This window comes from Nesoenas mayeri (genome assembly GCF_963082525.1).
Source record: "Nesoenas mayeri genome assembly, chromosome: 7".
Lineage (NCBI taxonomy): Eukaryota > Metazoa > Chordata > Aves > Columbiformes > Columbidae > Nesoenas > Nesoenas mayeri.
Window position 1 is genome coordinate 23,143,928 of NC_137551.1, and position 25,125 is coordinate 23,169,052.

At 40.1% G+C, this 25,125-nt stretch overlaps 1 protein-coding gene across 2 annotated transcripts in view; it reads right to left on the reverse strand.

The window, feature by feature from the left end:
• Nucleotides 1–21,333, reverse strand: part of EXOC6 (exocyst complex component 6) — a gene marked incomplete at its 5' end in the record, with an annotated part of 91,646 nt that extends 70,313 nt beyond the window's left edge. For both annotated transcript variants that reach the window (XM_080348070.1, XM_080348071.1), the window contains 5 exons: nt 1,192–1,237; nt 2,129–2,219; nt 2,371–2,418; nt 3,704–3,875; nt 21,251–21,333. In XM_080348070.1, the coding sequence (XP_080204196.1) occupies nt 1,192–1,237; nt 2,129–2,219; nt 2,371–2,418; nt 3,704–3,875; nt 21,251–21,333 (440 nt within the window). The remainder of the gene's footprint in view (nt 1–1,191; nt 1,238–2,128; nt 2,220–2,370; nt 2,419–3,703; nt 3,876–21,250) is intronic.
• Nucleotides 21,334–25,125: the final 3,792 nt, after the last annotated feature.

A 25,125-nucleotide genomic window follows, 5' to 3' on the forward strand; every position in this document is an offset into this window, starting at 1 on the left:
AGTAGATGGGATGCATTTTGGTCATGTCTGCACACAGGCTTTAGAACCGATTTACTCATACACAGTGGTCATTGTTGAGGATTTTCAGATGTCCAGCAGGATGGCAGGAGGTGTCGGCTATCCCGACAAAAAGTCCAAAAGTAAATCTAGATTACACAGTAGACCTGTAGACACCTAACCGTGCATAGCTAGTGCCAAATGGAAATAGTCAGGTCCAGACAGACTTGTTTAGCGGGAGCTCGCTGCAGTGGTGCCAGGTGCACAAAGAGGCAATGGCAACAACCATGAATCTGGCATGGGAAGACACAGAGCAATCGGCGTGACTGAGGCTGTATAAAAAGCAGGCAGGGATGAAGGTGGCAATGCTGCTGCAGACGTCAGGAAGAAGAAAACAGCAGCGGTTATATTGCTGGAGCAGGTGTGCATGAGGTGCAAGGCAGCAGTATCAGCCTCAGTGGGACAGGACGACAGCTACAGCGGGGCAGGGGCAGTCAAGCTGCCATAGAAGAGAACTGGGGATACCGGGTTTATGGCACCAGTGAGTGGCTCTCTGAGAAGATGCAAAGTGAAGACACAACACAGGAAGGAGCAATTGGTCACACACATGGAAATTTATTTTTAATTATGGTTTTAATTTTTTTTTAACAAGTCAGTTTGTCATGGTGGGGGGGAAAAGAAGACACTTTTTGCACTTCATTCTCATAATCTCATGTACAAGAAAAATTAGCACAGAGATACCAGATAGGTCTGAAGAAAGGTATATGGACTTATGTGTCCCTTTTTCTTGGATTATTAATTGAATTTAAATATATTGTGATAGATTAATCAGGTATTAATGTACTCTGAAAGATCCTTACTCCCTAAGGATCTTACTATTCTTGTTTCTTAAACTGTTTTAAGTATTAAAAAATAATACACTTTACTTCACATTTTATAACCATAACTTCACTGTATGTCATACTTATTTAAGCAAACATTATTTTTCATGGCAATCACTAAGCTCATAGAAGTCTTCATATTTAACAGTTGTTCACTTGCAGTGACACTTTTGGGACACAAAGTATTATGAAAAGAAGACTACACATAGCAAGCTACAGGACTTAGAATACATATTTGTCTACATTAGTCTTTGCTATTCTATCAGTTTACTTACAAGTGTTATATTTCACTCATAGAAATAAGTTGACTCACCTTTTTACATTCATCTGTTCTTTTAGTTTGCTGTACATTTCCAGCACTGCATAAAAACAAGCAGATTAACCCATGGATCTTATTGTGGCTTTAGTTAGTAAAAGAGGAAAATATATACTGTAAAGGACAAACCATAGAAAAGGATACGCTAAATTTACCTTATTTAATTCCTACTATATCATAAACATAAGAAAACTAGCAAAAAATATTCTAGGAGGCAGCTAAGAAAGAAAAAAAGAACTGAACTCCTAACAGCTTTTAAATGAAAAAGAACTAAGGCTAAACGAACCAGTAGACACTATATATATCAAGCATATTCATTCACTTACTACTTACCATAACTTTATCTGCAGTACCAGCCTATGACCTGCCTCCATTAAATGGCAACAGTACCACCTACTGTACTCATAACAAGTCAACAACAAGACTTCACAAAGAAAAATTCTCAAATCTGTTTTATGCCAATATCATGAACAGGATAAAATCCTTATGGAGCTGTGTGTGATCCTACAGTATTACATTTCTGAAACTTCACTTAGGGCACTTACATTTTATGAAAAAAACAAAGCCTGTAATGACACAAAGCTAAAAGTACAACATTGAAACAGAATGATTAGCATTTTCCATAGAATTCAAACAGTAAAATCCATCCTCTTAAGCAACAAAGTAATTGTTTATCGTACTAAAAATATTACTTCATTTAAAGCTGTATGTGGCTACATTGTTTGCATCATTTATGTGTCGCGGTCTTCTCACAAAGTGGCATAATTACATCAAATATTGTAAAAGACAGAACTTACATGTTGACATCATTTTAAAACATGTTAATTATTTTGTTAAACTAGATGTTACAGGACAACTTAAAATGATTTTGCATTTTGGGTATTGTGACTTAATTGATTTAATTTCCCACCATATTTAGCTGTAGGTCACTCACCTGGAAGACACAACTGCAGTTTTTCCACAACTGTTGTAATATTCCGTTGCTGAACTCTGCATCGGATTATTTCCTCTGTTTGGGCTATCACCTTAGAGGTTGGTGGTTTGTTTGGGTTGTTTTTGGTTTGGTTTGGTTTGGTTTTTTTTAAGAGAGAAAGAATATCACAATTAGATTATGCAAATAAATTCAATTTGCTACAAATACTCATAATGCTCATATAGGAAGCACCATTTTCTCACCTCTTTCCCAGCATCCTGAAGCCTCCGGTTGGTATCAGTAACTTGGACCTTAAAAATAATTTCACCTTTGTTAGACAAATATGCATATATTGCCCTGATGTGACTGCTCACCCTTGTAATCAGATCATGCTTCATGAGAAACTTAGAACAAAGAAATGCAAATTCAAATTAACTCTACAGCTTGAACTTGAACTTTTGATCGCAAAGGGCTTTTGTTAACTTCAATTACTTATGACAGTTCCTTCTAACAGATTCTGTGGCAAACTTCTCAAATTTAGTTGGGATTTTTGAACTTTCCTTGTTTCTTTAGGTCTGTCAAACAATTCAAATCATTGACCCAATTGACCACTGGTCCCTTTTTGATAACCTCAATGAGCTCTATGGGCCATTCATTGTCTGTAAGAAATGGTGATTGCATTTTATGGTAATTAAACATTCATACTTTGCTGAATGCAAACACTGGGTGGTTGATTAACATCAAACGTGGAAATCTCCAAACCACAGCAACATTTTAATGCTGCAGGTGCAGGCAAAGCTCGACCTCAGATTTTCCCACATAGTAAGTGACTCATTAGGTCATCATAATAAGGAAGCACATTCTAGTTTATTAAAAATCTCATTAATTTCTGAACAAAGATGCTCAATGACCTCATTGACGCTGTATTTGGTCTCTTGTTATCTGAATATCCTTTATATAATGCTCTTCTAATCATAACCTCTGATGAACTATGCTCATTCTGTCTGGTGTGCATATTTTGCTCTCAAAAGTGTAAAGAGAGCTAAAAGGGATGGATCTCATAATTCACTATTCTGCATTCTGATTTGGGAGTAAATCTTAGTTCTCATTTCTAATAAAAACTACTAACTCCATCTACTCTTCTACTCATTACAGAGCAAAGAAAATCTATTTTTTATGCATAAAGGCAAGATTTTTATTTTGCTAATCAAGATTTTAAATTTTTCTAAGGTCTGACATATAAACGTACGATTAGAAAAGACCTATGTAAGAAATATGTGGTTTACCATTTGTTCTTTCCTTTCCGTGAAAGCCCTTAAAAAGGGCAAAATAATTTTTGGTAACATTTCTGAAAACATACACTAAAAAAAAATCAGAGTTAGACCTAATGAAATATTTGGCTTTGTAAATGTGAATTATTGGATCAGGCAACACATTTTAATCACAAATCCTAAATAATCCACTTTTGAAAAATTGTTGCAAACGTAAGAGTGTGTGTGATAATCGCTAAATTCTTGTTCTTTGGTAAGAGAGTCAAGTTCTTTCTTTAAATTCTAAGACAATGATATATGAAAGTCTGAAAAACCAGTTCCTTACCTTTAATTTTTCTGCATCAGCCCTAACTTTAAGAAGTTCTGTAATAGCATCCACAAAGCCCTGATGGTGAAAATTGCACATCTTTTCTATCTCCCTGTCATGGTTACGTATGCAGGCATCTAGTTTTTCCATAAACCTCTGATGTGCATTTGGTTGGTCATCATATACAGACCTGTTAAACACAAATAAGAAAATCAAAGTTTACTTTTTCCCCCAGTTAAAAGCAGCATGCCAGGATTTTTACTGAAAACCCCCTCTTAAAGAAAAAAAACAAAAACAAAACCAAGAGCACGCAAACTTGATGTTACGGTGGCATCATTTGTGATTCACTCCACCAAAATTAGCATTAAAAGAAAGACGTGGCACAAAACTGAGAACTGAGAACCCAGCCCTTATGGCATTAATCCAGGTGCTTAACCAGTTACATCATGGTTGACCTGAGCCTCGCCGGTCTGTTATTTATGCCCTAATGCTCAAATATGGGTACAAACGAATTATTTTCTCCAACCACCTCAAATAGCATGGATCGCTTTTCCATCAAATTCCACTCTTTGCTAAATACAAAGAAGTGCAAACATACAAATTTGCTTTTCTGGTATTCCTAACATCAGAGTTACCCAACTAAACCAGGGCTGGATGCTTCCAGCCAGAACAAGGGGAGCACTGTGCGGCGGCGGCCGGACCCCCGGCAGAGGGCGATCCCCAGGGCCGCCCGCCCCTCCTGCCCGCGCTCAGCATCTCCCAAAGCAAAACTACGACACGCACATGCCTGAGGCTGCTACCTCCATGGGATCTGGCTTGCAGGAATGGCTAAAATCAGGTCTTTTGGTTTCTTTCACTAACTGTTTTGACTAGTACACTTATAAAAATCAAACAGGGAACATGACTCCTGGAGAAATGACCAGCATAGCTTGTTGAGCTGTGTCAGAAATAGAAAGCTGGGTGGAAAAATGGGAGTAGTCAAAGGAGACAGGGGGTAATTTAAAGCTTTAGACTTTAACAGAGGAAGCAAGAAAAGAAGTATTACAGACAACTGTACTGGAAATCAAAGGTATGAAGTCTCCCAAGAAGGGTAAGGCAAAGGCAGTTCCAAAACTTGATTAATAACTTGATACAGCAACGACGGCAAAGACAGGTAACTTTTGAAGCAGGTTTTCAGATAGAGAGCAACAATACGAGGATAATAAAGTCATAAATATATGAACATTTGTACTGCAAACTACAAGCATCCAAAAAAAAACCAGATCAAAAATCTTTAAATTGCTTTTTTTAGCTGTTAATTTCCTTTCATAATTACAAAGTTTTCTCCAGAAATGCAAAAGGAGAAGTTGCTTTAAAATAATTTTAAAAAATATGTTAAGATGGGAAAAAAAAAAAGAGGCTGAAGTTCCAATGGTCCCAATGTAGCGTGTGTAAATACAGTCCTGAGTCCAAAACCCAAGCAACAGTCAGTCAAAGCCTCTAAAACTCTTGAGCAGAGGGAAAGTACTTCCCTGCCAGTCTTCTCAGAGAAGTCTGACTTCCCATATTCTTCGAGATCCTCTTTTCTAACCAGATAGCTGGGCTCTGACGAGATCTGGGGTCATCATCACCCGTTCAACAAACCATAGCTGAGTGTCTGACAAGAACTTGACCTTTCAAGGAAGAAAACGGTATAGAAGAGATTGAAAAGACTCTTGTAGCTAGATCCTTCATTCTTTTGAGTTCCTTTTGACCTTGGACTCGGAGAAGCAACTTAAGTTCAAGACTTGAGAAAAGTAATAAGCTGTCCTACGTGCCAAAGGAAGAAAGCCAGTTCCTGGTAGCCTTTGTGCAGTAGATATTTTCTCGGGAAAAATCTATTCAATAAAATATTCCTAGAATATCCTCCTTTTGCTTATGATTGATAGGAAAATAAGGCTAAGGTTCTGAAAGGCAGGTTCTTTCCTTCAAAGTGCACCAGGGGAAAATCCAAGGTTGTTGACCCATTAAGTGGTTCATAAATGGAAAAATAGCTTTCACCCCTTCCACTGCTGCAGTTTGAAATGACAGCTGGAAGGAGCAAAATTGTGACAGTCAAGTCTCTCCTCCTGAGGCTCCTGGTAGACTCCCTGACAGAGATTCCTCAAGGCTGCTTAGGACAACTGAGGTTTAAGGGGCTGTAGTGGAAGACCATGAGTGACCCACACTTGCCAGTGGAAAACATCTGCACCCAAAACCTGGGGCTGGCTGGAGGGAGACGCAGCAACCTGGCCAGGGGGGAAAGAAAGGTGCAAGACACACAGTCAGCGCTGAGTCAGCTCTCCTTTGGCACCCTGATGTTCTGCATCTGAAGACATGGGGGAAAGCATGTAGACCATATCACAGCTACCTGTAAAGAAATGGGAAAGGAACAAGAAAAAGGCTCAACAACTAATGTTCTAGTGCTTTGAAATACATAGGACAAGCTGGTTACATGAATGCTGCTCTGTCTCTGTAACAAAAGGGTCAGAGATGTTGGAACCCACAGGGTGGCCACAGAGGGACACCCACCTGTCTCCAGAGTACCGTTACTTGAGAAGAAATAAAAAGATTAGGAAGACCAGAGGCATCAGACAGGGCCTTCATAGATACTGGGCATACATGAGCTTCCACCAAATGGGCTGGACTCACCATCTATACTGCACTGAATGCTAAAGGAAAAATCAGCAAGAAGTTCGATTTATTACCGCTTCCTTGAGCCTTTCATCTAAGTGTGGAAGGAGTCTCCAAGTTTAGGTCTCCTTCCAATGTTCTCAAAGGGAAGTGAGAAAGGATTGTCGTTATCACAGAGAGGAGTCTTCTGTCATTGTGTACTTGTAAGTTGTGTAACATAATTGACAACAGTAGTAAAACACAGTGGACCAAATATACCTAAAATGAGAGTAAGACTGTAAAAAGACGGTGCAAGAGGAACTCCATGCTAGAGTTTGTACCACCAAGCTTTCTTTGGTAGTAGCAATGCACTGACTTTTTAGACTTAGTTATTGTTTGATAATTTGGGGTACCCAGCAGCTGCAGTTCGGCCTAGCTGTCTTGATACCTTTTTATGGATTTCAGATTTGCCAGCTAGCAGACACGCTGTTAAAATACTGAGGGAGGGAAATAATTTATGATCAGGAGATTTTTCTTTAAAATGTGACCAAACTATTGCAGACAATGTAGCCCCAAATTATGGAAGCACAAACTATATAACGCAGGCAATACAGTATTCATGGTTATAAAAATCAGTATTTATTATTTTTTCTCAGTATTAAAGCTACTTATACTTCAGTTTAATTATGATAAATAAAGTACTGACTGATAATTCTCAGGGGAATTATCAAAATATTTAATTCAAAATCATACAGGGAAAAAATGCTTAAAATTGAGGAGGAATAAACCAATACTGTGTACATCCAAATGTACTGCCTTAACCACACAATTAGCCTACCTTACTAAAATAAGATTACTATTTAACATACTAAATTACACTGTGTTCTGCAGAGATACTAATAAAAAGGTGATCTGTGATCTAAACCAGTATTTTGACAGAGCTCCTTAAGATTCACTGGCAGTATAAATTCCATATTAATCACATATGCAGACAGCTCCATCTTGTGGGAACAATAACAAATCATCCCTCTTTCAGCACACCAGCAAAAAAACTCCTGAGAGAGAACTGCTTAAAGAAATAAATCATCACACTATTTAAAAGAAATTCACACTTTGTATCACAACTCTCTGATTTAGGTGTGAAGAAAGAAGACAGATGAAACAAGTTCATAACTTTCTTAAGACGCTGTACTCTTCGGTCATCATACACAGGCTATTTCAGAGGCTTTGGAAGGAAGTGTGACCTAAAGCACTGGCCTTTTTGCAAGTGTAAGTGTACTCAGGACAGCCATGCCACCTCTGGCCATGCACAGAAATGAGGCTTTTTCCTCAAAACTACAAACACAACCGAGGGGATGCACACCTGATTCACCCATTATGGAACATCACACATATAAGAGTATAGTTTATTTATACTGAAGCTTATTTTCCATAGATACATTTCCAGAATTACCTATATGTATCTAAATAAAGTAATTGCTAGCTTAGAATAATTATCTGAAAGGTGTACATTTTAACAGATTATGGCACAGCAAGTAATCCTGATAGCAATTTGGTACTCATCAGAGTTAAACCATCAGGCAGGCAAAAAAACACATTTCAATATCTTGGAGAGAGACATGGAAACCTGAAAGTGTCCTATAGCTATTTCTTTGAAATTACAAGACAAAATTAACAGAATTTGCAACACCTACACACACACAGAGTTCTGCTGGGAAGAGAGTGAGGAAGTGGTAACTCTTCCAGATGCATTTCTTCAGGAGACAACCACTACATCCAAATACATCTACACTAAAAATCTCCCTCTCACTATAAGCTGTTTCACATGCGTCAGTGGGAAGTGTCATTAAAAGGGGCAAACATGCCTAGGCTGTGAAGAGAAATTTTACATGTGTAATATAGTTCTTTCAATTTCTGTTTACATTTTTACACTTCTGAATGAAGAACCCCGAGGATCCTCTTCATGGGCCCCTGAAGTGGATGCCAGTGGTCCAAAATACAGCACAAATTGGAACTGAGCAAAACTGAAACACATTATCAGTTTGTACTACAAGTGCTTTCAACCTCTGATCTACACAGCTCTATAGGAACCTACAGACTACTAGAGGTTGATTCACACATCTAGTAGTGTAGCAGGTTATTTTTTTATAGTTCCCAGAACTGTATATAGACAGAGACTTATTTTACTCACTCATCCCAACAACTGGACAATGAGTCATATTAATGCTAGTCTAGATATATACAATATAGTACAGAAAGTATTCAAAAGAGGGGAAAAAAATGAACCAGGAATAGTCAGAAACAGCTTAACTTGAAAGAGAAAGATGTCTCAGCTACTGGCTCAATTTTATTTCAATAGGGATATATTCCTTTGGCCTTTTCTTACCAGCTATGCTGAAAGGAGAAAGACAAGCATGAACAGCTTTGAATTCAGGTCTCAATAAAAAAAAAAAAGAAGAATTTTCAGATATAGCACCATCTTCCAACTGAAAAAAATAAAACAAGGTTACTTTATACCATAAAAAACCTCCCTACAATTTTTATTTTTAAAACCGAAACACAATATGAAAAACATGTATTTAATAGGTCTTAGTGACAACTTTTTTGTGTTTACATGCAAAAATCTATTGAAGCACCAGAGGGCACCATTCTATTCACAAAAATACTAGCTGCTGAGTAAGCAAAAAGGCTAACCTTCAGAGGAAACTAGTTTAAATTCCACCCAGAATCACAAAACCTAACCTGCCAAGAATTCCACCTGACCCTTCACAAAATCATAAGTTTTTTAAAATCAATTATCCTCACATCATCTGATCCATTCTATAATGACAACTCTATACATATGCATTATCACTCTGAGCCACTGTCATAGATCTCTTTCACAAATGGTTACAGTACAGCTTTAAAAATACATTTCTGCTAGCATTTCATACAAATATTTTCTATGCATGCAGCCAGAATACATGTTATTAAATGCCTGAGTGCAAATGGGATTAAAAGAGGATCAACATTTCACTAAGGAGGAGGGAAATAAGAACTCACAGACCAAAAAGTATCATAAGCCAGAAATTAATTGGATATATTGACCGGACTACTGGAAAGGTAGGCAAAGGAAGCACATACAGACTCGTAAGTGTAAAAGGAGAGGAGCCTAAAAGCATTTCTTGAGAGTTCAGCAAATACCCTAAATCTGCTGTTTTCCTCCTCACCCCCTGTCTTCACGTCTGTCATCTTCCCACTAGAAAATGAGAATAATCAGAAACCTAAACACAACTTCTGCTCTAATCTATTTGGTGGGAGTTTAGCATGGAAAAGTGAATTCCAAGAGTGACTGCAATGAGACCTACAGTAATTTTGTCCCTCATATCTATGGCAATAGCTGTAACTTTTCAATGGTAAGCAGAACTGTGCAGGTACTCAGGCTTCAGGCAAAAATGAACTTCAAGAGTTTATTTTATAAAAAATAAAAGCTCCATACTTTCATAAGAAAATAATGATTCAGAAGATAATATTAATTCCTGGTTGGTAATAAACAATTCTGTCAATTAAATTCATTACTAAACCAGTTTACTAGATAAAAGGAAAAAAAATAACAAACCCCTTTGTGGTTAAAAAAAAAAAAAATCTATTATTTCTTGGAGGTTTGGGGGCTTGTTTTTCGTGTGTTTCTTAGTTTTTTCAACGGGCAATGATTCAATTTTTAATTGCAAGTCACATTCAGGAGAAACATCTCTGAGCTTATGGAGCATTACTGTAAATTTTTAGAATGAACAATTCTCATCCTAGTAATAATTTACAATAATAGGTTCTAACAGCAAAGGGTCTTAGATAATTTATTTTTAAATAGAAGAAAAAAAAAAAGTCCGAAAATAGAGAAAAAAACCCCACTGATCTTTTTACAGGATAAAATAGCTCCTCGCTAATGTCTTGTCATCTTCCACCATCTTCACAGTCCCAGTCCATCCTGTTCTGTCCCATTTCTAGGATGAATTGCAGGTTCCCCACCCCTGCCTGCATTGCCACAAAGTCTTTAATTTCTTGATTACGCAAGACATCTGAAGCAATTAAAAACTGTAAACACATATTCCTTTCAGGGTACTGACAACCACTTAGTAAGTGTCAATTAGTTACACCTCCACGAATGCTGTGACGATGATGGGAATTACACATATCTGCACAATATCTGTACAAGTTTGACATGGAATATAAGCCTGATGGTGCAACTTCTGAACTGCAAGGGATGCAAGAGAAAAAGATTCATTTGCAGAACTTCAGATTTAGCATTGTGAGGAAAAACAAAAATCAGCTGACCACTTTGATCAGTTAAACCCAGTCACAAAAAAACCCTCTCAGACATACAATTTTTATTCAGTTTTTCAAAGTAATACTTAAAACACACAAATAAACCAACTCTCGAATGAAGAAACTATGCTTCTGGAAAAATCATGTTTTTAGAATTCGAATCTTGCTACCAAAGCAAATTTTGTGCTGAGGTTAGAGATGCTCTCAAACAGCTCCCACACACATACTGCGAGAAGTGGCCCAGCAGACATTTGTCCTCTTCTTCCATTTCTCATTTGATTGGAAAAAAAAAGACAAAGAGACATATTAAATAAAATTATAAAACAGTATTTACAACTCAGACTTGCATGATTAATTAAGTGGATCGAGATGGAAGCCCTAACACTGACCATGCAAATTCAGACTCAGCCCTTAAAACAGACCTGTCATTGTGACTATAACCATGGCATCCCTAGCCACGATACTGTATCACACACCCATTCAAGCTGCAGTTTCACAGGAAACACTGCAAAAACTTCCATTGTCCTAAAATATACAAAGATATTTTCTGTTTACACAAACTGCAAACTTTGTAGGGATTTTTCCATGGAGTAATTTCATATAGGTTGCTGCATACACCCTAAAAAGCTTTATAAAATAATGTCCAGGTGTTTCCTGTAATTCAACTGGAGTTATGGTAATAAGCACATTTCTTAAAACCTAAGCAGCGTTTTCATGCCAGGTGCTACCCAGGGTCCAGTTCTGACATCCTTAGTCATAATTACATCTCACCGCTCTATTTGAAAAATCATACTACACGCCAGAACAGCGTAGACCTCAAGCTATGCCCTAATCAGAGAAAAGATTTTATTAATCTTAGTTAAGCTGTTATGCTTTACTTGCCCGGTTTTCCTGGATGTGCAATTTCTGTGAATTGTTCTCACTAATAGTATCCTGTTTCTACGAGCAGGAAAAGGCTGAGTATGGTTTGTTAGTTAACATTACTTCCTATAAGCGGGGTCCATATTCTGTGCTAGCAGCACTCCAGCAGTCATTGTTCATGCTGGATAAGCAATGGATCACGCTGGTGGCTGTTAATGCACATCCTCTGCAGCCAAACACCACTGATAATCAGCAACCCCAGATTTGCAATAGATTTCCTTCCTCCTTCCTGTTTGCACCCTGCTGACCAAGGAGATGCCTCTTCCTGCCGAGCCTTTGTGCCACTTACTGGTGTATGAAGCAAGAAACTGAAAAACAAGTGCTATACTACCTTTTTTTTTTTTTTCCTTATTCTGTGTTCTAATAGACTAAAAAGACAGCAACGAAAACAGCGGCTTCACTCCCTTTGGTACTAGCTATTGCCACATAGCAAAATGCCCGGTTTGGGCACCTGTTTCATATACCTAAACGGATTCAGTGGACATAGTTGGAACCTATGTTATTTCATAGAAAATGAAAATAAATATTTCCACAGACTGTAACATATTTTTTTTGAGAGTAATGGCTTAATCTATAAATGACATTGTGAGCTTCTAAGTTCTTTCTAAAGATTTGATCAGATTTCTACTACACACGTCCCAGAAATAATTAGCCATCTATTACAACTTACCTAATTTGCCTTTTTTTATCTGAAGTACTTTAAACATAAACTTCAAGACAAACATGTACCAATTGTTTCTGTAGAGTCTTCATGAGACACAAAAACAAACCAGAAAGTTTAATCTCACAAACGTCTAAGTTATTTATTTCAAAAGGCTTTGAATACCAACACTACACTACACAGATATAAACATATTCTTTTAGAAATCAAGAAGTTCCAGACTAAATAAAATATCCAATAATTAAAGTTTCAAACCTACCTGGATTAAGTATGTATTCTATTAAATACAGATCACACCAGATAATTCTTTGATGTGTCACATTCCTCTGCAAACATATAACCAAAGGATGTATTTTCCAATAATTTTCTGTTACTAATTTCTGTTAACTCTGTGAGCTTACATAGCCTAAACACAGAAAATCATTGTGTATTTTTCTCATGCAAATCGACAGCCTGTGCCATATATCCTCTGCACACACACATCTCCCAGGATCACCGAAGAAAATGAAAGCTGACTTTTGAAAAACGCTGCTGTTAATTCAAAAGCCTGGGTAAAACTACCTCACAGTGTTTCTGTCTGTTGGGAAGCAACTAACAGGGTTGAAGAAACTGACTTCTACTGCTCTTTGTGACCTTACTCCATCTACCTGCTGGACAAACAGACTAAGCAGCAGCAAACCCATTCACACCTTAGGGCAAGGAAGGTGACACTCCAGCACACCACAGAAAGTCCGCACTTCAGGAGGAGGTAACGCGCATTGGCTACCTCATTACAGTTTCCTAAGTTTATGAAACAAAACAGAACAAACATACAGTACAAAACAATATCAACTATGTAACTCTTATCTTGAAATTAACTAAAACCAAAATTCAGAAGAAAACATTGCCTGGCTGAAACCAATGGGGCAGAGATCCTTCCAAGTGACTCTACACACAAGGAAGTGTGCAAACCGCACAAGTCCCAGTGAGAGCTGCTACCAACAAAAACACCTACATGTCTGTAACAGAAAGGAGGATATAGTGCATTAAAACTGAAGTATGCAATATTTGAAATTTTAAACACTTCTTTGCGAAGGTGAAATGTCTCAAAAGCATCCCCCTAGGTACACATACTACAGTTTATGCATTATTAATTTTGTATTACTCTGATTCATGGGAGAATTGCAAGTTACGCTCTCTGCAGTTTTGCAAGCAGATTACTTCCTCTGACACAGTGAAAATCGCACTCACAGTATCAGACCTGAACACCTTTATCATGCTATATGAAAAAAAAAAGTTGTTCTATTTCTCTCTGCAGGTTCTAGTACAGATCTGTTCAAAGACATCTTTTAAGTCCTCTGCCAAACCCCAAGTCTTTCCATCAGGGTCGATGCATTCTAAAACCCGCTTCTTTCCTTCTTAATACCTCTGTCAGTGATTAAGTTCCCTACTAGTTTGGTATTACTGGCAAAGGCTGAGGTACAGAAGGGCTTGAGCCAGGCTCCAGGAGAGATCGTTAACTCCTTCCTGCACAGGACATGGTTTCTCAGGCACACAAATAATTCCTTAGTAGACATGGACAAGATTAGGAGGAGATACGTTGTTGAGTGTATTTTAAACTGAACATTAAATTGAAAATGATGTCATTGTTTTACCAAGGTCTGTGGTGACAGGGATTAGGTTTGGGCATTTCAACCATCACCAGATAATAGCCAGAAAGATTAGCAACAGCTAGACTTGATAACTAGCCATAGCAAGCCCTTCAATAAGATAAAATCTAATGTGATTACTTGATGTTGATGCAAAGCTAGGTTGGTGTTTTCGAAAAAGTTAATACTTAATAGTTTACTACAAGCCACAGAAATAGTTTCCTATTTGCAAACCCATTCCTGGCACTACCTTAGAAGCATTATTTAAGAAACATCAACCTTTGTAGATTTTTATGAGCTCATTTTAGTAGTATGATCCATAAAATGCAACATGACAAAACTTGCTTAACTGCAGTCGCTGTAATTTCAGCTTTGTACGCACAAACACTCAAGCACTGCCAGGTCAAAACCAGGCTTATATTTAAAGGAATTATGATAAGACTCCTCAGGTATCTGTACTGAGGAAACTGCGAAGTCTCAGAGCAATGGCTCAGCAACACACACAGAAAGCTGGAGTGCAGTGTATGCTGTTGGCTTCCCCAAAAAATCTGCAAGAAAGTAAGTACCCATGTGACTGGAATTTGTGCATTTATGCATTTCCTATGCATATGGCAGGTCCAAAAATCTGAGTCAACAGACCCTAAATAAAACCAGTTTGAGGAATAAGTTGATGAAGAAATGACATTAATTACAATTGGCTTTCCTGAATTTAACTGATGCAACACTGAGTAAGCCATTCATATGGAGAGAAGGTTAAATTTAAATGAAACACAGTGATACGAACTGCATGAACCACCTACCAAGTACGCTATTCGAGATCTCTTGGTAGATGATCCCTATATTTTAAAAGCTGTAATGTATTTTTAAACATGCTTCCTAAACACAGGAACAATTTCAAGCTCTTTGGTGATGCTTGTGAAATTGGAGAGAACTATTTCAGAGGTATTATTCACAGAGGTTACTAGTTAGGTTAAAGCTTCACTTGGCAGTCACCCATTTGGAAAACACTGCAAGAACTGAGTCAGAAGCTGATGCATGAACACTTAAAAAGATCAAGATAACCTGATTTGCAGACACATATTTCACGACAAAATTAATCAGCATTGTAGCTAAAGATTTCTTTGCACAACAGAAAAATACAGTGCAGATATCATTACCCACAAACAGTTTCGGGTTTAAAAAAAAGTAGAAAACTACTATGTTGAAACTTGCAGCAATGGAAGCGAATCTTCACCTTCTTCTAAAATACGTTTTGTCAACAATGGTAAATCTGCCTGAAACATCAGGCTAGCCCACAGAAAAATCAGAACTGTAGTTCTGCCACTGAATATATAAATGGCAGTTTGATCAGTCTGTCTTATGCTGTTTCGACTCTATGTAATGGACTAGTGATAAAAAAATATTGCTCCTTCATAGCAATATACATGGTGATAGACCTGCTCACATTAACAGTTGCTTTATCTGACTGTTGCCTTTAAACACTTGGAATATCATCAAATCCTGCACCAAGTAAAAAAACCTGCAACTGACACTATGGGTCAGCCACCAGTTTTTTCAGGATACACTGTTCCCAGTGAGCAGGCTGTGCTCTTTAGAGCAACCTGGCTGCAAAATTGAAGTTAGCTATTATAATAAACTGATATATAAATATACATTGAAGTATGCTCTTGATCCAGAAAACCCCACGGCTAACACACAAGGAATTTCTAGTTCCTTTGGGCTACTTTGTAACTTTGGTTTGAAAGGGAACAAGGAATGAAACACATCATTAACTTGAAAACGGAGCAGGGCTTGAAGACAGACCGTTAATGAAGATATAGACTCCAACCATAAAAATAGCTTACAATGCTGTAAAACATTATCATAATATTTGAAATTTAAATACATGATCAATTCTGATTCAAAGCATTGGTTGATGATCTCAGAGCCATCTTACGTTTGCTCTATATTTAAAAAAGACTAAGCTACAGGAAAAATGCGAATTGTTGGCTCATAATCCAAAACCAAAATAATAAAACACAGAAAAATGCCTTTAGACAATCATACCTGACAAGTAAGACCACAGGACAAAAATGAGGGCAACCACATCTTGTCATTGGATAACCACAACACAAATCCCAGCAGCCCATCAGCAAGTGCTCAGAAAAAACACCTCTCAGTCTGTGACTGTGTTAATGCTGTAGCACCTTCCCACATCCAGAGAAGTCATTCATACTGCCTGTGCTACTGCTCACTAACTATTCTGCTAAAGATACAGAATCAGATAACTAGATCATGCCTACTAGTAATAATAGCATATACTTTTGGTAAAACAAGTTACAGTGAAGCATCATAGCATCCTGTCATACTCCAAAGAGTATTTTAGCCACTTTGTTCACTTGGCTTTGGAGACACTCCCTCAACGGATACAGGAATACCTCCAAAATACAAATTATGGCCCCCTGCCAGAGCAAAGCACCTATAGTTGTAAAGCATACCAGAACTCACTAAGAGCAGCAAAATTAGACTCTCATTCCATATTTCTATCTCTGAATTTTCTTAGAACCTCTTGATCAGGAAAGAACAACACAGTCTTGCTTGAAACACTATTGCTACCTTCACTTCCTTAATTTATTCCCCTAATGATGCCTTATTGAAGGGTGCTTTTACCTTCTGCTTTCCTGCAACACAAGGACAAAAGTTCAGGATGAACAGCTGTCAATCGCTTCTAATACTTCACCCATACTAACTTATGAGGCTCACAACAAATCTACATCCTACCACCAAACTCTGTTAAACCTAAATGAGAAAAAAGCAGTACCACGCTGAAGTGATTTTGCTTTGCAGCTGCGTGGCTCCGTGCTGCTTTTACCAAAGCAATGCGAGTCCTCGGTCAGTGGAAGGTCACCGCAGCACACTGCAGCATGAGAGAAACACGTGAACCTAACAGCTCTTCTCGGTGTGATTCCCGCAGCCAGAGGCAACATGCCAGTGAGATGCCTTCACAGGATGCCTTCTAGTAACTCTCATGGCCAGCACAACTTACAGTAACCTAGAAGATGCTCAAACATCTACAAGGCAACAGCTTGGTGATGACAGATTTCAGGAGCAGTGGAACAGAGAGGTTGCCTGAAAGCATTTTTACACTAACTTTCGAGGAGCTCTTTCTGAGCTGCAGTTGTGGGTCAAAGCCACAGGGTACATCCCACTTACAGATAAACCAAGAGACATAGAACCTCCTTAGCAGCTTCACCTTAGCTACAAAATTGCCATCATCGATTTCCTCGTAATTTAAAAATTTTATTTTACTTTTGTATGAGTTGCTTAGTCAACTGACTGTGGGCACAGAGGTATCCTCTGACAGGCTGTGTATGGGGATCACAGAACAATGGAGACTCAGTGATGCGAAGCTCATGAGATGAACTGTTCAGAAAAAGCCTGCCATATGCTTACACAATACATTGCCAGGCTAGAGTTTAACAGTTAATTCATTTATTTTTTTTAAAAAACGCTTTGAAGTATTACACTTTACAACAAGCTCAAAGAGACTCATATGCATAGCATATGTCATCTACTCTCTGGGGCTCCAGTTTGACCTATTTCAACCAACATAAAACTAACTAACCAGCAGCTAAGGTCAATTATTTTCTTCTAAATATTATTTATCTTATTAATTACCCTGGCACATCTAATAGAGTATTCAAGAAGTGTGAAGACACTCTTAAAATTAGACTCTTGAAATTTTGTTAATATTTATTTATATGCAGCTCAGTAAGGGCCTGAAAGGTTTTTGTTACAAACTTTTTAATATGTTTATCTTGATCTCGGAGAGGGATATAGGAATTGCCTTTATTTCTTTTTGTGTTTTTCCTTTTCCTTTATAAAGATTAGAAATGCGCTGACAACTCTCCCTAGTTTTGCATAGCCCAACAGTATGAATATGACATGAATTATAAGATATTAACACATTATATAAAAAGGTGAGAGTGACGAGCCTCTAACAGGTTTTGTCATTAATCTCATTTAGTTAGCCATTAAAGCTACAAAGATGTTAATAAAAGCTTCACAGTCTGCTGAAAAAAAAAATTAATCCTGGCCTGCTATATATACAGTCTGCCTATTTAATGAAAGTTATACAGTCAATTTAAGTCTCATTTATAATGATTCAGTATGTGTCACTAGATTTAGAGATGCAGGTTAAATACCAGCAACTTTAAATGAATAAAATCATCCATTTACACTTTTTTTTTTAATTAATCAAGTACAATACAAATTAACTTAATCAAATCCAATCTCTTCAATTTATATTTCTTGAGATGCAGAGCAATCTTTAGGAGCTAACTTACTCTCCAAAATAGTGAACAATACCAACTGTACTAACTGCACCGTAATTCCTCCTAGAAAGAACCTGTGTTTCAAATACACTGGTGCATCTCAGTACTAGAAAATCACCTGTGGGTCAGTCTGTATGTTGTTCCTTATCTGTAAATTACACGCAAAAACAGTGTATCTATATACGCTATTATTTTTTATATCATTAGCACAAGTGCTGCCAAACCAGCAAACAAGACACTTAAGAAAAACAAGAGCAGAAATGTGTTTGCATAGAATCTATGTACAGCCTACAAAAAAATATACATCCTTTGTGAAGCATAGATGCATTAGGAAGATATTAAGATCTTGATATGAACAGTTAAGGATAAGCCAGATCTTGCATATCCTATGATCTTCAGCATTTAGTGTTACCTGATGCTACTTATCCAAACCACTCACCTCAAGCCCCTTGTTTTGTTCTGCTATTTAAGTATGTCAGTACTGTGTTGCATGTCATGATGCTATAGATATTCTCCCAGCACTACACACCATGGATTGCAAAAATATTCAATTTAATGTAATTAACATAATTTTAGTCATCATATGAGACAACCAGCGTCAATAGCTTCCACAACTGGAAACTGATGGATTGCTTTATGTTGTAGCCTTATGCAACTATACATAGAATCGCTCAACTAATTTCTTTGATTTATATTGTTTAGCAAGTAAAACCTAGATCTTGTGCAGAAAATAATGCTCCATTTTATGTTCACGCTTTTGATCATTGAAACAGATTTTGAAATTAGATCTGGGATTTCAGACTTTTCGGTTTCACACAGCAATTCACAAATTTTACCAGGCATAGCTGAAGAGATAGCTCAGTTTTGATTTTAAACACTGCTGTTCTTATAGTAGCAGCATATTTCTGTGATGTTGGATACACATCTTTCAAAACACTCAGCCAGATGTAATAATTCTTTAGCCTCGTTGTTTTTATTTTTAAATGAACACTAGAGGTTAAATTAGCCCAACATCCACTTCTTTTCTAAAAATTCTGAAAGTCAGCAATGCAAATCTCCCCTTCTGAAAGGTCACTAACAAAATAGGTAAGATAGATGAGATGCAAATAGAAAAAGGAACATGCAAAGAAATTAAGAAATGTTAATATTCATAGAAACTTTGACACATTTCAAATGTTTAATATGTATAAGAGATTCCTATTGTTCCTTCTCCATTTTACATCCCTCTCCCATCCACATTTGTGGTTCTCAAACACGCCTTCTTCCACTGTGCAGCTGGATTCTCTGTATGCCCTTTACATAGGTTCCTCTGATACAAGCTCTATACTGCAGATTTTAGTTAAACTGCAATTAGATTTAATATTGAGTTGCCCAGTTTTTTGTTTTGGCGTGTTTTTTGCAGACATCAGCTCCAACCTGCTTGGGCTTGTTATCTGAAACGTGGCTAAACTGCCTCCAGGGACAACTCAAATCTGAAAGCATCTCAGCTACTTTCTCTCAGCCTGAGCTCCCAAACTCTCACAGGTGAAGGTCTTTTTGTGATGCTCAGCTTTGACACCTCCACAGTGTCCTCTCAGTACTGAGAGGTACATTTAAGGAACAGTAAGGGGAGATCAGAGCGCAGCTTGCTACAAGCTGGCCCCTAATACCAGGGGAACTCCACAAGCAGCCTCTGGGCGATGTCTGAGCCACCCACCATTTGGGCTCTTTGAGGCCTCAATAGCCCCAGACTCTCAAAAATGCCCATTCTGTCACCTGCCCACACAGTCCTCAGAGCTCGAGGTCCCACTGCAGCCATACACAGCCAACCACAAAATCACTTGCTGCAAATTTGATGCAAAGTGACCCATCGCACCTGCAACTTCTTCCATCAGTTCTTGGCACCAGGTTCCCCATCCGTGGTATCCACGTTCACCCTTTCCCGGCCCTGCCCACGGTCTCTCCAGCAGGCACCATCCTCTTGCCACCCTGCCACATGCTGCCACACAAACCGCCTTTTCCAGTTCCCTGCACACAGGCTCTCGGTATCTTCCCCAAGAGATAACATGCAAATTCACAGTTGTCTCTTCCCAGTTTGGCTAGTGTTTGTGCTTCTTCACAGCTTTCAGACCTCTCTAATCAGGGAAGCACCAGCACAGCTCCAGGATTCAGACCATCTTTCCCCTACATCTCCTCCATACCCAAATCCACTCCCTCCAGGCCCTGCCCTTCTCTCCCCAGCAATGACTGAAGGGCCATGAGACGTTCCCCTCTAACAGGAAAGATTAAGCAAAACCATTTCTTCAACATGCAAGCTACGCCATTAGGCAGCATGTGGAAATGGAGGAAAAAAAACACTGAAGTCATGGCGTTTCAGAAATGCTTCGAACGCTGTCACATCTCCAGAGGGCACCTGGCCGGGGCCAAGAGATGTCAGGCTGCACCAGGAAGGGTCGCGTACAGAGGAGCCCTGCAGTGTTACTGCTGCAAACACCACCCACAACACGGCTTCGGTCCCGACCTCGGCACAGACGCGGAGCACCCGCCCACCCCAAGGCGATGACCCATGTCCAAGCGGGACAGGAGCCCTCCCTGCCCGGGCGACGGAGAGGCCGACACCGGGTTACGGCGGGCACGGCGCCGGTGCCCCGTCCCGGCTCCGCCGCGCCCACCGCCGCCGGAAGCCGGGCAGCGCCCCTCGTCCCCGGCAGACAATGACAGAGGGAGGCCAGCCCGGGGGCGGGGGCACGGCCGCAGCCTCTGCTCGACCCCCTTCCCTGTCAGCGCAGCCGGCCCGGGCGTGACAGCCGCCCGCGGCCGCGCCAGCCCCGAGCCCTGTTCGCGCCGCACGGCGGCCGCCCCTTCTCCCTCTTGCCACCCCGCGGGCGGCCGGGGCGCGACGCCCCCGCTGGGCCTGGGGCGGGTGGCAGCGGTCGGGCCTCACCGGGGCGCCCCAGGTGCTGCGCGTCCCTCCCGGACCCGGAGCGGCCCCTCCCGCCGGAGGCGCTGCGGGCGGCCCCGCGGTGTCTCTGGGGAGAAGCTGTCAGAAAACGCGGCTGGGCCGGGCCGCGGCTCCCCGGACGGGCGGGCAGGCCTGGCGGGGCAGGGGACCCTCTCCCGCCGTCGGCGCCGCGGCCTCCGCCGCCCTCACCTCAGGGTGGGTCCCACGCAGGCCGTGTCCGTGCTCTCGATCTCCTGGAGGATCCGATCATGCTCGGGGAGACTCTCCGCCATCTTGGATGGGAGGGACCAGGCGGCCGTGCCGCTGCGGGAGGCGCCGGGGAGGGACCGAGGGCGGAGGCGGCCGCGAAGCCGGGCGGGGGGCCGCGGGAGCCGCCGAGGAGGGTTTCCCGGCACGGGGGGGGCGGCCGGTGGCCCGGGCGGGGGTGAGGAGGGAGAGCAAGGGGCGGGAGACGAGGAGCAGGTCGCGCCGGGCCGCGCCCGCCCGGTTCGCCCCAGCTCGCCGGTACCCCGCGGCCCTTGCCAGTGGAAGGGCTGTGCCGAGGGAGCTCGGCAAACCCCCGGCCCCTGGGCATCACCGGCCGCTCGTCTCCGGTGGAGACCCGGGGCAGCTGCCCTCGTCTGGCGCCACCTGCTCTGCCCCACTCCGCGCCCTGTGACAGAAAGGGGACACCCAAAGCGCGACCCTTCTCCCGCTGTGCGACGGACGGACCAGCTGTCCCCGCAGCACCGCGCTGCGGAGGCGCCTTGGAGGCTTATAAATTCAGACCCAGCCTTTTCCTCTGGGATAGTTCTGGTTTGTTTCCTGGGGTGTTGGGTTTGGGTGGGGGGCTGTTTGGCTTTATTTTTGTTTGTTTCTTTTTTTAAATTTGTTTCGGTTTTGACCGCTCACGTACCCACCGGCCGCGCTGGTCCCAGCGGGCGGCGGGGCGGGGGGCGCAGGGGCCGCTGCCAGCGGCAGCACTGCGGGGGTTTCTGCGTTCACAGCCGCTCACCGACTTGTTTCCTTCCTTTCTTTAGGCGATAGAAATGTAGCGGTCGGGGTAAATATAAAATAATTGAAAAGCGCACGTTTCTGTGCACTGGCTTGATGTGTTCTGCTAGAAACTGGCACATTGTTTCCTAGTGCACCTGTGCAGCAAAGCTTCAGATTCCAATGGATTAATATGCCATTCTCTATTTAAATAATACATATTTTAGTTTGTGGCTAAAGATGAGCTAGTCCTTGGGTTTTGCGTGCTCAGGAGACAGGCTACACCTGCTTTCTGGGCAAAGTTATCTGCACACAAGTGGAAAGCCAACTTAAAGAAATAGGCCTGAAGTGTAAAACTTCAGGATGACGTGTGGCTGCTTTTCCAATGAGGAACCGAGAGGAATTTACAACTGAATGCATCAAAGTCTAGACACCAGCCAGCTACAATTGTGTTTGGCACCCTTCCAGTTACTGTAATCAAACTCGTCATCTCTCCTACCCTGGTGCAACTACACCTGGGCACTACTTCACAAATGGCATCAAAAACCCTGCACGTCTTGTCTATGCTTGTGGCTTATCATACTCAGTGTTGATTCAGATGAGTTTATTGATGACACCTACTGAATCAACAAGGACTATTCCAAATGTAGACAAGTGCCTACAAAGTGCATGCTTTTGCTGCAGTTGTATTTCCTACAAGAAATCTCTCAAATGCACCAACAATCTTGCCATGTTCCCTTTTTTTTTCCTTCTCCCATCATGTTACTGAAGTATTAGATTGACACACACATACTCCAGGGTAAATTAAATTTTCTTTCTTTAGCCTGATAGTCACTGCAACCTGACACCTACAGTTCCAGGCAGGCTATTTTTAAAACTCTTCTACAGATACTGATAATAGACATAAAACATCATAATATTTTATATATTACTTCTTTTTAATGGGGATTACTATAGAGAGTAAATTTTTTTCAGTTGCACATTTACCATTAAACAGTTTCCATAAGCTGCAAATGAAAAAAAATATTAAAATCTTCATATATTTAGGAATATCCACAGCAAAACCTTAAGTAGCTGTGTCTTTAGTGATTAAAAAAGTTGCATTTGTTAAAAATCTAAGCAAGAGCAGCTCTTTAAAAATGTAGCTGTTAACAGCAAACTAAACACACTGCTACACAAAAGAGCAAATTTCCCCCTGTTTTCATGTTTAAGAGTAATTTTTTTCTTCACAAAGAATCTGCAGCCAGCTTTTAGTTTTGTCCTACTGGAAAGAAAGAGCTGAGTAGGTGACCTTGGTTTGTATGTTTCATTTATGGCAAATCACACTGAAATTAAATTCAACTTGCCTGCAGATTTCAGGGTCAGGAAAACCAAGTTTCTAATATATTAGGCTGACTGAAAGAACAGCAATAGAATAGAACAAATCCATCATGAACAATATAATATTATCTGAAAGATGCATACCTTAGAGTGGTTCCAAGAGGCAGCTCAAAGGACTGGATCTCAGCAAAGACATTTTCATATATCTGATCTTTGTTTTCTTCTAGATACAATTCTGACAGATTTGACTTGCTTTTCCTTGCCATAGATGAGCATAAAACTAGTCTAACTTTAGGAGAGGACTTTTATTCTGATTATTATCATTGACCAAGTGACTCTGTAGTCAGCAAAACCAGGCGTGAAAAAAGAGATCCTGCTCTAACCTCGTGACTCCTGAGGGACTTTGTGTCCAAGAATGGTGCACAGCTGCTGTTTTCCTGTCTCTGCTGGTAACGTTTGCCTCGGATGCACTGCCCAGGCCTGCACAGTCTCTTCTGTGTGTGCATCCAATTTATTTATCTTAACAAGAAATTTACTTGCAAAAATATTTTACATCTTTGCAATAGTTCACCAGTAATAAATATTAAGCTTGAAATTTAGTCAGTTTGAAAACACAATTTTAAAGTCATTTCAGACATTAGACATCAATGCTCAAATTCTCTGCTAACTTTTATGAGATTAGAAAAAAAATATGTATTTTTTCCTCTTTCTGTATAAAAAGCCTGCACACAAGAAATTAGCTGGATTTATGGAGCAGATTTACAGCCCTTGTAAAACAGACTGGAAAAGCAGAGAAACTTTTATGTTCTTGTCTTTTTCTGTTTCAATATTAGTTGCTGCTTATAATAACAGAGTGCATAAAATGCTCTGGGATAAAACTGTGGCTTTTATAAGAGTGTGCAATCAAAACTATTATTACTTCATTACCTGCATAGAAGAAAAAGAGACTCGATAAACTCCCACAAATGTTGGGAGCAGTGCTGCTGTCAAGTCATTGCCATGATGATGGCAAAGAAAATACTTTGCACAAATGCCACAAATTACTTTAATTTCAGGCAGTCATTTCAAACACAAGACTGTACTTCTAGATCTTTCAATGTAAACAACTTTTTAGAAGCCTAATTAAATGTTCTGTAACATAGCCGATTTTGTTATGTTTGGTTATTTTTGTTATTTCAAAGGTTTTTATCAAAATTTGGCTCTTAGCTCAGTACCGCTCCTGACAAAATTGATGAGAGTCTTGATACATGTGGTGCAATCAACAGTTAAATGCAGGAAAATAGAAATTACTGCTTTCTGACTAGGGCAATATATTGTTTATTCACTTTCCCATGCCCAGCAGGAACAAGGGGGCAAGTTCAGGACAGCAGCAGTGGGTAAGAGCTCTGAAGGCTACAATGAGTTACCCATGTACATATCGGTAACGTGTTCCCTTGAACAAATTGCTTTAATCACCTGTTTAGTTTTAAATCAAAATTGAGCATTTGCTCTGTCAGTGTAAATATCCAATACATTTTCTGCTTTTACATTCTAAGCACAGTTGTGAGCCGTTTTTACACCTTTCGCAAGAAATGGGAGCCTGTGATTGACCCATCCAGCCACTGGATGTCACACAAATGCAGATGAAAGGACATTGTAACTACTTGTTCTGACAGACACCAGATTCAGTATTAATGTATCAATTATGAGGTGACACTGTAGAAGTAAAACTGCAAAAATTATTACGCTGCATGAACTGGAGCTTAAGCTGATTCACATGATAGAAGTATGTT